Source organism: Lithobates pipiens, unplaced genomic scaffold, assembly GCF_037356315.1.
Source record: "Lithobates pipiens isolate NorthernLeopardFrog02 unplaced genomic scaffold, aLitPip1_a1.2 Scaffold_23, whole genome shotgun sequence".
In the NCBI taxonomy this organism is placed as follows: domain Eukaryota; kingdom Metazoa; phylum Chordata; class Amphibia; order Anura; family Ranidae; genus Lithobates; species Lithobates pipiens.
In genome coordinates, this window is record NW_027507785.1 from 237,595,084 (window position 1) to 237,608,732 (window position 13,649).

Below are 13,649 nucleotides of genomic sequence, written 5' to 3' on the forward strand. Positions count from 1 at the left end.
CGTCACCTGTAACAGTTATATGGTGATCACTGGTGAAAGGGTTAACTAGGGGGCAATCAGGGGGCTTTATGCGGTAGTATATGGGGGTCCCTGGCGCTATAAAAAGCTGCGGCGAACCTAAATACCTACCTGCCTAACTAGCGTCACCTGTGACACTAATACAGCGATCAGAAAAACGATCGCTTATTAGGCTGGGTTCACACTGGAGTGATGCGGGAACACCACGAATCCGCGGCGGGTTCCCGCATCGCATGCCTCCCGGCGGCAGTTCACACTGCCCTATGCGAACTGCTGGGAGTGTCAGTGAAATGTTAATGACACCCCCAGATCAGTTCGCATATCGCAGTGCGATCTGCAAACTCGGATCGCATGGTGTGAACACCCATGCGATCCGATTCTGCTGCGGACCAAAAAAAGGGTCCCGTGCGAATTTGCGGCGGGTGCGGCGAATGGCTGAACTCGAATCGCACAGAGATCAGATGTGATTTGCACTGCAGTGCGAATCACATCCGTTCTCATAAACCGCTGCAATGTGAACCCAGCCTTAGTGACACTGGCGACGGGGGGTGATCACGGGGTTAAACCTTTATTGGGGGGGTTAGGGGGGTACATTAGAACTAAAGGGGGCTAACCCTAACTGCCCTAACAGTTATTACAGTCACAAATGACACCAATGCAAAAAATAAAATAAAAAATAAAATAATAAAATAAAATGCAATTGGTGTCACTGTGACTGGGGGGGGGGGCAGGGGTAATTGGGGGGTGATCGGGGGGTAAAGGGGGGGTGTGAGTGTGCCTGGCATGTTCTACTGTGAAGTGTCCTGTTGGTGCAACTCACCGATCCTCTCTCCTCGGTGCCGGAACGAAAAATACCGACACGGAGGAGAGATTACATCACTTCCTCTCCTGTGTTTACATTACAGGAGAGGAAGTGATGCAATGCTTCACTCCCATTCGTCAGGAGCGATCGCGAGGGGGTGGCCATGAATGAATGGCCGCCCCCTCATCCCGGAATCGCTCCTGCACGGATACCGACCGCTGCTGGCACCGGGGGGGGGGGCCCGATCGGGCCCCCCACCCGCGGGAAGGCAGGGACGTACATGTACGCCCATATGCCTGCCCGTGCCATTCTGTCGACGTACATCGTCGTGCGGCGGTCGGCAAGTGGTTAAGACATCATTTTTCAGGATGTAATAATACTATAAAGTACATTGTGATTCCATAATATTTTCCTCAGAATTGAGTGATTCCATATTTTTTTTCTTTGCTTGATCTGCAAAAACAGTTGCAATTGACTAGTTTTCTTTATTTATTTTTTATGCGCTTCTTAAAGCCAGAAGGTTGGAATGTTAAATGAAAATAGTTTTGAGGCATGTCCGTGATTCGTTTTTTTTTTTTTTACACAATTAACCACTTGCCGCCCACCATATAGCAGAATGACGGCGGCAAAGTGGTTTCAATACCCTGACTGGGCGTCATATGACATCCTCAGGATGTTATGCCACTGCGCGCCCCCTTTGCGGCGGTCGTTGTTGCTGTGTGTCAGTTTGACACACCGCAACTACGATCTCGGTAAAGAGTCTCTGACAGAGACTCTTTACCACGTGATCAGCTGTGTCCAATCACGGCTGATCACAGTGTAAATAGGAAGAGCCGTTGATCGGCTTTTCCTCACTTGCGTCTGTCAGACGCAAGTAGAGGAGAGCCGATCGGCTTTTCCTCTGACAGGGGGTTCTGTGCTGATTGATTATCAGCGCAGCCCCCCCGAGGATGCCCACACTGGACCACCAGGGATGCCACCAGACCACCAGGGATGCCACCCTAGACCACCAGGGATGCCAGTCAGTGCCCACAATGGATGCCAATCACTGCCCACAATGGGCATCACTGATTGGCATGCATTATTGTTTGGCACTGATAGGCAGCACGGATGGGCATTGTAGTGTACAGTATTGTACACATGGATGCCAATCAGTGCCCATCCATGCCGTCAGTGCCCATCCATGCTGCCTATCAGTGCCCATCCATGCCTATCAGTGCCCATCCATGCATATCAGTGCCCATCTATGGTCATCTGTGCCGCCTATCCATGCCAATCCGTGCCACCTATCAGCGCCTATTTGTGCCACATATCAGTGCCTGTGTCGCATATCAGTGCCACCTATCAGTGCCTATCAGTGGCACCTATCAGTGTCGCCTTATCAGTGCCCATCACTGCAGCCCCGTCAGTGCCCATCAGTGAAGGAGAAAACTTCCTTATTTACAATGTTTTGTAACAAAAAAAACATTTTTTTTTCAAAATTTTAGGTCTTTTTTTATTTGTTTAGCAGAAAATAAAAATCCCAGAGGCGATCAAATACCACCAAAAGAAAGCTCTATTTGTGGGAACAAAATGATAAAAATTTAGTTTGGGTACAGTATTGTACGACCACGCAATTGTCATTCAAATTGCAACAGTGCTGAAAGCTCAAAATTGGTCTGGGCAGGAAGGTGTTTAAGTATCCAGTATTGAAGTGGTTAAACAATTGACTGAACATTTTCCATACTTGATTTCATACTTTTTGCTGGGGGTTGAAGCATTCCTTCAATCTATGCCTTCCCACTGGACAATGAGGCCACCTACTGAATTTAATGTGGCCAATAGGAAGGAGAGAGAGATGGGATTGGACACCATATTCGGAGGACAAAACCCTCCAAGCATCAACGTTTTTTTGTTTGTTTATGTAATGGATGTGACACTAGTTTAAAACTATTTTGTGCTTACTTCATCCAATAGTTAAGAAGAAAAACACAGAGTACCAAAACTTACTATGTAATTGATCTACAAACGTGAACAAAACAGATTATCTGTAAACATCCAGAGGAATTCCTTCAAATTACATAAAAAAAACCTGCAGCATTTCCATAAGATCTGCAAATGGTATAAACCTATTGAAATATGTAATTATACCTTCAATAATGAACAATAACTGTTAGTAAATAGACAAACTGCAAGGATCATGTCTTGAGGGGTGCAATGTTGTTGGCCTACCAAGAAAAAGAAAAAAAATACCAGTCTCAGATTTTGAGAAGAAAAAAAGTGGCCTGTTTGAATGCCAGTCTTGACTCGCCGATCCGTTATGTGGTTCTTTGTTCACCTTTTGTTCTCCTGTTCTTATGGTTCTATGTAGACTTGTTTATACCTCTACTTCTTATGTGCTCATGTAATATGTACACTAAAGGTTTGTCATTTTTGGTTGTTTGTAAAAAAAAAAAAAAAAAAAAATTATGGGAAAAAGAAGCGGTTTGCTTAAACCTCTGTTCAATATACCACACGCTAGCCAAAATGGTCTATATGCCATTGGCAAAAGGGCCGCTTGTATCTTGGTTCAATGCCTCCTTTACCTCTGATGGTAAAGCATCAAACAGGTGATCTTCAACGAGCAGCCCACTTTTCTTGAGAAGGCGACACTGAATAATCTGAGAAGGTAAGCGATCTAAGCAATTCCCTTTTAGTTCTAGATGTGTAAGCTGTACTAGATGCCCTATTTTTTCTGGAACAGAAGTGATACAATTTTGACCCAAGCATAAAGTTCTTAATTTGATGCATTTGAACAATGTGTTTGGCAAGATGTCCACTTTATTTCCTGTAAAGTACAAATGCTGAAGATTCTGGAGATTACTAATTTCAATAGGAACCATAGATATAGAATTGTGGCTGACATCCAAGTGTCGAAGCTTCTGCAAGAGGAACAGGCCTACTGGAAGGGACTCTAGCTTGTTGTGTGGCAAATACAAAGATTCCAAGTTCTTTACTTGTGAAATAGACTGAGGAATGCTGACAATTTTATTGTGCCACAATTTCAAACAAGTTAGCCTTTTTAAGTGCTGAAAACTGATAACTTCTTCTATAGTACGAATGCTATTCTGTTTTAGATCCAGCTCTTGCAAGTTGGTCAGACTGAAAATAGCATGCGGAATTCTCTCTAATTCACAGTTTTGGAGCTCCAGCTCTGCTACATTCATCATCTTTTTAAGGCTGTTTAGCACAACAACCTTGGTGCCATCATTATGAATGATAAGCTTTGTTAGATGTGGTGCCACATCTGTGATATTAGTTGGTATTTTGGTCAAATTGCTCTTCACATAGAGAAGCTTTAGATGCCTTAACTCCCTTAATGAATCAAGTCCGATCATCTTGTTATTTTCAGAGTTTAAGTTACCTACTAAGTGTAGTTCTCGAAGATTTTTTAACAAGTAGACCCAGGGAGGAATTTCAGCTACGTCTGTAAATTTCACATGAAGGCACTTCAAGTTGTCTCGCAAAAAGCTAAATGCAGTTTGTTCAACCTTAGCTGGGCAGTGACAGAGATGAAGTTCTTGAAGAGCAGTCATTTGAGAAATTTTAGCCGGGATCTTAGCTTCTGGAATAAGTTCAAACCTAATAACTTCAAGATCTGTTAGCTCAAACACAGCATCTGGAATTCCAGAAAGCATGAAAAGATACAACTCCTGCTTATCTTGGGCATTGCGAGATATGTGCTGCTTAAGCTTCTCAAAGGTCCACTCGTGATTTAAGCTAATCTGACGCAGTTTGTTTTCACTCACTTCCGACAAGAAAACGCCAAAGCGCTTTGAGTATAACTGATCATACTGGTCAACCATGTGTAAAAGAAATGCAAAATCATTTTTAACATCAGGAATGTCACTAAAGCTGCTTTCCTCTCTCACTTTCTCAAATGAATATTCTTTAAGAGGTCTCCTAAAGAGCCAGAACAAAGTATACAAACAAACAAGGCCATAGACACAAATAAGAGCAATATAGCTGATAAGAAGCTTCTTTAGCATGAATGCCATGTTATGTGTGCATTCAAACTCCTTGTATCCTGTAAGGTGCTCAACACTGGGTTTACAGACGTGTTTAAAACTTATTGCAGTTACAAATGTTAAGGTGTAACACAGTATAAAAATAAATTTCACGGTCTTGACAACTGTTTGTACAGCATAAAGTTTGTAAATTAAATCACTGTCTTCAACATGGGTGCGAAATTTACGGACCTTTTCAAAAAGAGCTTTAGCCTGTTCCCCATCTTTTTTATCCAAGATGGTAATCCCGGGAACCTCCACTACTGGTTTGTCAGCTGAAAACGTAAGTCCAGATTTGCTGATCATTGGAGTGCTGGGGCTAGGACTTCCCTCCTCACTGCTATTTGAAAAGTGTTTACGGAGGGACTGAGCACCAGTAAGTCTATGCTTATTTTCTTCTGAATCCTCACATGCTGTCTCGGATAAAGCTTTTGTTGTCCATGGGGATTCAAAACATTTTCCCAGTATCGAGACAAAATGCTCAATTTTTGAACAGGTCTTTGGATATTTAAACCAGAAATTGCTACTGACCATTAGAATAATTGTATGTATAAGTGCAAGATAGGGAAAATACTTAGAGTACCATGGGAGAGCCACATGATAACACATTTGGTTGATGAATATATATTGTTGGTAATCCAGATTTGTCTTTCTCCCTCCTGGATTCCTTGTTTCCTTGTTAATGCTCTCAACAGAAGACTGAGTCGAAGCAACCAAAGTATCAGTTTGTCTTGTCAAAGGTTCTTCTGACTCAACGTTAGGTAATGTACTTTCCCATTTTGTATCAGGTCCTGCTGTAGTTTCTTCAAATATAGGAGAAACTTGTATGGTTTTGCTAGTTTGAGAGGCTGAACATACAGCTGAATCTAACTTTGGTAAGCAAACAACTTGATCTTTGGTTAGCTGCATGGTCCCTGCAAAGATTGCAACCATTAACATAACCACTGCCAAGTAGTCCATGAAAACATCCCACCATGGCTTTAAAATCCGATAGGTGGGCTGTATGTCATTAAGTGAGGCAACTTCTGAAAGGGTAAACATTCCTAAAAAGAAAAAGAAAAAAGAAGAAATGTCATTATTAACAAATGCAAGGGAAGTCATACAAGATATAATTATTCCACCCCATAGAAGTGAATAAAACAGATTTGCTGCCCTATTTATATGCAGCTTTGTTTAAACAAAATCCAGTATGTGCTTATGATTGAAGGTGCCAAATATGAAAAGGATTTCCCCCTAAAGCCAGCCATAGACGGTGCAGATTTCTTTCCTGCAACCGAAATTTGCATGATTCCCCCATCAACACAGACAGTGCTGACAGGGGATTCGCTCCTGCTGAGCAATTGTCTGCTCCCAGTGGGGGGGGCATCCTTGCCGGGACAAGACAGTGATTATCGTTAGCGACTATAGCAGCCGCTTGCGATAGTTGCAAGCAAAATCAGCAGGCTGGTTGTACCCAAGCGGATTGATCTGTCAACTTGGTACATTCAACCTGCCCATTAATGATTTGAATCTCAGTTGGTTCCTGCTGAACCGGCCAGTATTCGAACCGTCAATGGCGGGCCTTAAGTTTTCACCCCTCATACACAGCCAATGGATAGTGTATATTTGGGGAGTGCCAAATATAGTATTACATTTTCTTTGTTTACCCTGCAGAGAACAGTCCATTGGTCAAATAACTGCATAGAGCTCCTGGTCCCTCACTCCTGTTGAGTGCCCCCACAGTAAGCAGCTTGCTGTGGGGGCACCCGAGCTGAGCTGCAGCTCAGTGTATACATTCAGACATGGAGCTGCGACCTGGCCCTGCCCCCTATCTCCTAATTGGCTAAATGAGTTTGATTGACAACAGCGGGAGCCAATGGTGCTGCTGCTGTGTCTCAAACAATCAGGAGGAAGAGTTGCGGATGGCCGAGGCACTCGTGGACATCACTGGGTAGAGAGGGGGAGCTCAAGTATTAGGGGGGCTGCTGCACACAGAAGGATTTTTATCTTAATGCATAGAATGCATGAAGGATTGCATTAAGATAACAAATCCTTCTGCCTTTACAACCACTTTAACTCTGTGGTAATCATGTTCTAGCATTTTACTCAATTCATGGTCTGAATGCCATTCAGTTTCTTTTAAATGTGGTGTTTCACTTTACCTATGGGTTTCAAAAAAGTCAAGTTCCGTGGTTTCATATTTCTCGATTAAAATGTCATCCTAGAACTTGTGAACCCAAGTTTGTCTTCATTCTAAGCCCTTGTACACACGGTCGGACATTCCGACAACAAAACCCGTCTGATTTTTTCCGACGGATTTTGTCTGAAACTCATTCGGAACGTGATGACGTTCGTTGCGACGGGACTATGTTGCGGCTAGTAGCCAATAGCTTTGGTTTCGTAATTTGATCTGAGCATGCGTGCCACTTTGTCCGATCGGAATTCTCTACAAGTCCGATCAGATCATGTTGTCGGAAAATTTTATATCCAGCTCTCAAACTTTGTTGGTCGGATATTCCGATGGAAAAAGTCCGATGTAGCCCACACGCGGTCGGTTTATCCGACAACATCGGACCTTTTCCGTCTGAATTTCCAACCGTGTGTACAAGGGCTTAAAGCAAATTTAAAAATAAGCTTTAAACTGTACAGGCAGTACAACATCTTAAAGGAAACCAGCAGGCATGTAGGGTGATATTGATGCCTCTTCCCTCTAAAGAAGGCTAGCTGCTTGGTTGTCTATGACCTTCTGAGTCATTGACAAAAAAAGCCTGCATAAAGTAACAACTTCCGATCTGCAGATCTGTTTCAGGTCATTCTGTCAAAAAATACTGATGCAAAAAAGACACCATGGCCACCGTTTTGGAGGAAAAAAAAATAAATAAAAAAGAATTCGCAATGTCAGCCTGCATAAACCTCCAAGCTCATATTTCTTTAACAGCGGGTACCCAGGTTGTTTGGAAAACTTTTTCCCAGCACTCTATCTTTGTAAAGCATACTGTAATGTGACAAACAGAGGGGGTGCATTAAAGGGCTGCATACAAGAAGATGACCTTTGGGGGTGAAAGCCAGTGTTTTCATAAGGAGCACCTGAGGTTCGGGGACCTTGCAGCATTCTGGGGGGCTGTCTCTGCTTTGTTTTGCCTGATTTATAATGTTTGGTTGATTTTAAAAAATAATTTGTCATTCTGCCTGTTCGGGAAAACATGACAGCACCTTCTGAAAGCCCCTCTTTGCTAGAGTGGGGCTTTTTCGGTGTAGCAAAGTATTTGACTATGCTCAGGCCTGAGGGGGTGTGTACCCTCTTTTTAGCGGGACTTCCTCCTTTCTCTTTTTGGCTGCCTAGTCGATTTCTCCTCTCGCCCTAGGCGGCCCCTCCCTGCCAGCGATCTTCTGGGACACAACACAGGTCCCAGAAGATTGGCTAGCCAATAGCAGAGCACAGCTTTAGATTAATGCACTTGATATTATAAGCCTTGCATTCATTGTCCATGAAATAAACACAAATTTCTTTTTTTGGGGGAAAAATTATGTTAAAAAAAACTGCTATCAACAAATTTGTCTTTATTATTTACAAAGGGGAACGCTGCAGAGGGAACCTTAAGGCTACTTTCACACTGAGGCGCTGGTGGTAAAGCAGCGCTATATTTAGCGGCGCTTTACCGTCATTTTAGCTGCGCTTTTCGGCCGCTAGCGGGGCAGTTTTAACCCCTGCTAGCGTCTGAAAAAGGGTTAAAACCGCCCGCAAAGCGCCGCTGCAGCGGCGCTTTGCAGGCGGGTTTGGAGCGCTGCCCCATTGTTTTCAATGGGAAGGGGCGTTTTAGGAGCGGTAAATATACCGCTCCTACAGCGCTCCAAAGATGCAGCTTTTAGGACATTTTTCAGCGTCCTGCAAGTGCACCGTTCCAGTGTGAAAGCCCTCGGGCTTTTACACTGGAGATACAGCAGCGGCTGTTTGAAGGCGCTTTGCAGGCGCTATTTTTAGCACTCTAGCGCCTGCAAAGCGCCTCAGTGTGAAAGGGGCCTAAAAGTAGCATTTTTAATTTTTTGCTGCATTTAGCCAATTGTTTTTAAAGTACAGTTTGGCAATCAAACTTCAAGTGTAGTTTATGTCATGAAGGAACACTCACTGAAATACAAAAGTGCAAATGTGAAATATGGAAAAGAGAAAGCATTTTCATTTTTCCAATTTTGTAAATGGGCTTCTAAATTGAAACATGGAATAAAACATTGTATTAACTTTTCATAGCACAGTTGATCTGTATGGAAACGAGCTTCAGACGTAGGCAGACTTATTTCGTTTAACTGTGATGTTCAGCAATTTTAAATGTTAATGCATAAAATGGTAATTGACCACTGGCTGAAAACAAAACAAAATGTGTAAGTGACAATAAAAGGCCCTCTGTTCTGAGATGTGGAATGATAGGTGTGGCCCTCAAAATGCAGATTGATTTATTTCTTCGCATAAAATGTTAAAGAAAGCGAGGTCCAGGGTGGGACTATATAGAAAGAGGAGGTGTGAACTTAAAACACAAGTTTTTTGTTTGTTTTGTAAATTACTAAATTTCCACACAGTTGAATTTGTCCTTCATCAATTGTCATACTGTGCCCACTACAAGCCCATCAACCTAACGGTCCTTCTGCAAATTCCAACTGGGATTCTCAGTCCTCAAACCTTATAAGAGAATCCATCAAGGTTTTGTTTAGGCCATTACATTTCTTTAAAGAGGGATTCCACCTACAAAAAAATTATTAAAAGCCAGCAGCTATAAATACTACAGCTGCTGACTTTTAATAAATGGACACTCACCTGTCCCAGGGTCCAGCGATGTTGGCAGCCGAGGACGATCGATCACTCGGCTCTCGTCTGCTGCCGCCGCCATTCTCAGTGAGGGAATCAGGAAGTGAAGCATTGCGTCTTCACTTCCCGGTTCCCGCTGCGCATGCACGAGTCACGCAGCACAATGGGAATGGTCCGCGCTGTCTATGGGACCCATGTGTGTCCCAGCAGACAGAGCGGTGGAACAGGAAACAGTGGGAGTCTATGCCCGTGGGACTGGAAGTGGGTGCAAATACCTGTCTTAGACAGGTATCTGCACCCCCCTCCCCCCTGAAAGGTGTCAAATGTGACACCGGAGGGGGGAGGGTTCCGATGAGCGGTGTGGAACCCCGAGCGGGTGGAACCCCGCTTTAAGCTAGGTCAAAGTATCTTGATTTCAGATAAATGTAAAATGTGTACAGACTGAAATACTGATAAATCAACATTGTTTACCCACGACTCCCTCACTGTCATACTGGAAGTGGCTTGTCAATAAGGTGATTCCGTTCTATAAAGCAATACAACTTAGCAGAACCCCCACTGCTATTTATAAAGTGATGAATGTGACTTTCACCAAACTTTCTATTGTGGTGAATCAATTACAGTCTTTGAAAAAAACACGCATCTGGAAGATTCACTTGCAGAGAATGTTTGCTGTCAGATTCACTGCTTTATAAATATGCACCAAAATACAGTACATGGCCAGTTGTGCCCACAGCCATATGGCTGCAGGAATGCTGCAGATACCATCAGCTCATATGTCCCTTAGTATTGGGTATGCTTTGAAGGAGGACCAAAAAAACTTGGTCTGTTCCTCTTAAAAAAAAACAAAAATCCTAGCAGGCTGAAAAGAAAGGCACCAAGACACAGAGGTAAGAGTTAATAGTGTAAATTCGAATCTTCTTGCAATTCCAATTCCTTCACGCCTGTGAATTTTGCCTCCTCTTCCTTCCATCTCTTGGGGCACTTACCCAATGGCGAGGAGCATATGGGCTTCTATCAATATAGTGGTGATCCATTAAATGTTTACAACCCTATTGCTTTTCCTTTGTAAAATAAAAGAAAAAGAGTGGACTTGGTCAAGCAGCGCATCTGCCTGCCATAGGCAAATATTCCCTAATCTAGCCAGAGATCAGAGCACTTAGCTCAGTCTGATCATCTACAATGGCCCTCTTCCATTACAGCTACTATGCCAGACTACCCCGGCTTCTAAATGTTCTTCTTCTGGTCCCATTTTGTGGATCCAAATCTACCAGCCCCCCTCTAGACCAGGGTTTCTCAACTAGGGTTCCTTGAAGTTGCTATGGGTTCCTTGAGCAATTTCTGACTCTCAAATAAAATGATTCTTGCTGTATGCTCATCTGAGTGTATGAGCCCTATGTGTCTAGCTGCATCAAGATTTGTATTTTCAACATCTAGTATGATGAACAGTAAAAATTAGGGTGTAGCAAGGCTGTATTCGACCTAAAGTGGAGGTAAAAGGCACCCCCTCTTTCCAGTTTTAGAAAATAGAGCGGTTTATGCCTTCACAGAGTCCAGCTGGGTATAAAGCAATTTAAAGCTATGAACTTCCTTTTGTTTAAGTTCGGCTTCACACTTGTGCATTACCACAACACTTGTAAATGCACAGTACTATGTGGCAGAATTTATTTAGAATGGCAGCTTAACACCCATACACAGTACAGTATAAACACCTATGCTATAGCACACCCCAACATGGTACCTTGAGTTTCCAAAATGCTGCAGGTCCAGATTTTGTACATTGAGAGTCCATTCAAAAATGTTATTAACCACTTTCAGACCGGACCATTTTGCTGGCTTAAGACCAGACCACTTTTTGCGATTCGGCACTGCACGGTTTAACTAACAATTGCGCAGTCATGCATGGTGGCTCCCAAACAAAATTGCCCACAAATAGAGCTTTCTTTTGGTGGTATTTGATCACCCCTGCGGTTTTTATATTTTGCGCTATAAACAAATATAGAGCGACAATTTTGAAAAAAACACATTATTTTTCACTTTTTGTTATAATAAATATTCCCAAAAAATATATAAAAAAAAATTTTCCCCTCAGTTTAGGCTGATACGTAATCTTTTACATATTTTTGGTAAAAAAAAAATCACAATAAGCGATTATTGATTGGTTTGTGCAAAAGTTATAGCGTTTACAAAATAGGAGATAGTAGTTTTATGCCATTTTTATTAATATTTTTTTTTTTTACTAGTAATGGCGGCAATCAGCAATTTTTATTGTGACTGCGACATTATGGCGGACACATCGGACATTTTTGGGACCATTGTCATTTATACAGCAATCAGTGCTATACAAATGCACTGATTCCTGTGTAAATGACACTGGCAGTGAAGGGGTTAACCAAGGGGTGGCAGTGTATGGGTTAAGTGTTCCTAGGGGCGTGTTACTAACTGTGGGGGGCTGGTCTTTGTGTTAGTGAACACTGATCTCTGCTCCAATCACATGGAGCAGAGATCAGCGTCACTTGTTGCTAGCCAGAACAGGGAGATGCTGTTTACAATGGCATCTCCCCGTTTAGCCTCCCCGTGAAACAATTGCGGGTACCCCCGCGGCAATAGAGTCCGCGGGACCCACGACCAGACTCACGGGGGCCCCGACCGGCACGCACGCGATGGCAGGGTGGCATATAGAAATGGACGTACCTGTATGCCAATATGCCTGCCCATGCCATTCTGCCGATGTACATCGTCGGGAACTGGTTAAGCTGCTTTAGTGCAACGCATCTTAACCAACAAAACAGCTTGCATCAATTTGTGTTAAAAACACAAACTCACAAGTGTATAGGGGCTCTTGCTATTTCTAATTTATGCATAGTCAATGTGCATATTAGAGCTACATGATCACTCTTTCAATTCCATAAAACCCAAGAAAGAGATTGGTCAAGCATGTTTACATAAGCAGTATGACCCAACCAAACACAGAGAGGACAAACATAACAGTTAACAGGTGGGCATGTTAAACTTTTCGCTCGCTTAGTCAGCAGCCACAATTAATAGTGTGGGAATGTCTCAGACAGAGAAAGCCAACCCATATCATATTAATTGACTGCTGGTACAGCGAGGATGGATATGCCAAACGCAGATGCGTGGCTGGAACATACGAGAGCTGTTACACATTGTGACTTCCGTCCAGAGTAAATAACTAATTAAGACATTTTTATTTTACCCTACTAGCAAATAAATATTTTACACAGTTAAAAAAAATATTTAATAGACAGATACTCACTAAAAGAATGATGTATTTTCAACGAGGGTGTATTTTCACTACAATTGAAATGTTTAGCCCAAAGTAACTTGGTGCTTGTTTATCCATATTTTATATATTTTATTAGCTATAGAAATGTATAGATTAGCCACTAGAGGGAGCTCTGTATTTCTTTATAATCTTCCATTATTTTCAGTGGGTCAGATGGGCAACACAGCAAGTATTGTGAGAATGCTTGAGTACCCCATACACATATACAATTACATTACATCTCCTCAAAAACAATAAAAAATAAAATAAAAAAAAACACATTAATGTGTTTTAATAAATTTAATTAAATTAAATTTAAATTAAATTAAATTAAATTAAATTAAATTAATTAATTAATTAATTAATTAATTAATGATATTATTTGGAAAGCCTCCTTGGCTGAAACACAGCACTGCTGTATCAGATGGTTTTTACTTTTACTTTTACTTTATTTTCTTTTTCAATCGCTTTTATTCAAATACATTTGAAATACAAAAAGCGCAAATAGTAGCATACAAGTATAAAAGGGTGAGCGCACCCTTGAACCAAATCATGGACCCCGGTGTCTCAATGAAAAGGACATGAAAAGCAGTAGAAGAAGCGCTTCTAACAGGTGGATTCTGTTAAATTAGATAATCACTTTCTAAGGGTGTAAAGCTCAGCATTTGGAAATAGCCACGTACATCGCACTGGATAAGCCAAAACGACACAAATGTTGGCTATTAAAGAACAATGCAGATA

General features: G+C 42.2%; 1 protein-coding gene across 4 annotated transcripts in view; it reads right to left on the reverse strand.

Moving 5' to 3' along the window:
* Positions 1–2,796: 2,796 nt before the first annotated feature.
* Positions 2,797–13,649, reverse strand: part of LRRC8D (leucine rich repeat containing 8 VRAC subunit D) — a 129,055-nt gene continuing 118,202 nt past the window's right edge. For all 4 annotated transcript variants that reach the window (XM_077452944.1, XM_077452946.1, XM_077452943.1 and 1 more), the window contains one exon: positions 2,797–5,888. In XM_077452944.1, coding sequence (XP_077309070.1) covers positions 3,331–5,886 — 2,556 coding nt within the window. In that variant the 5' untranslated portion in view covers positions 5,887–5,888 and the 3' untranslated portion in view covers positions 2,797–3,330. The remainder of the gene's footprint in view (positions 5,889–13,649) is intronic.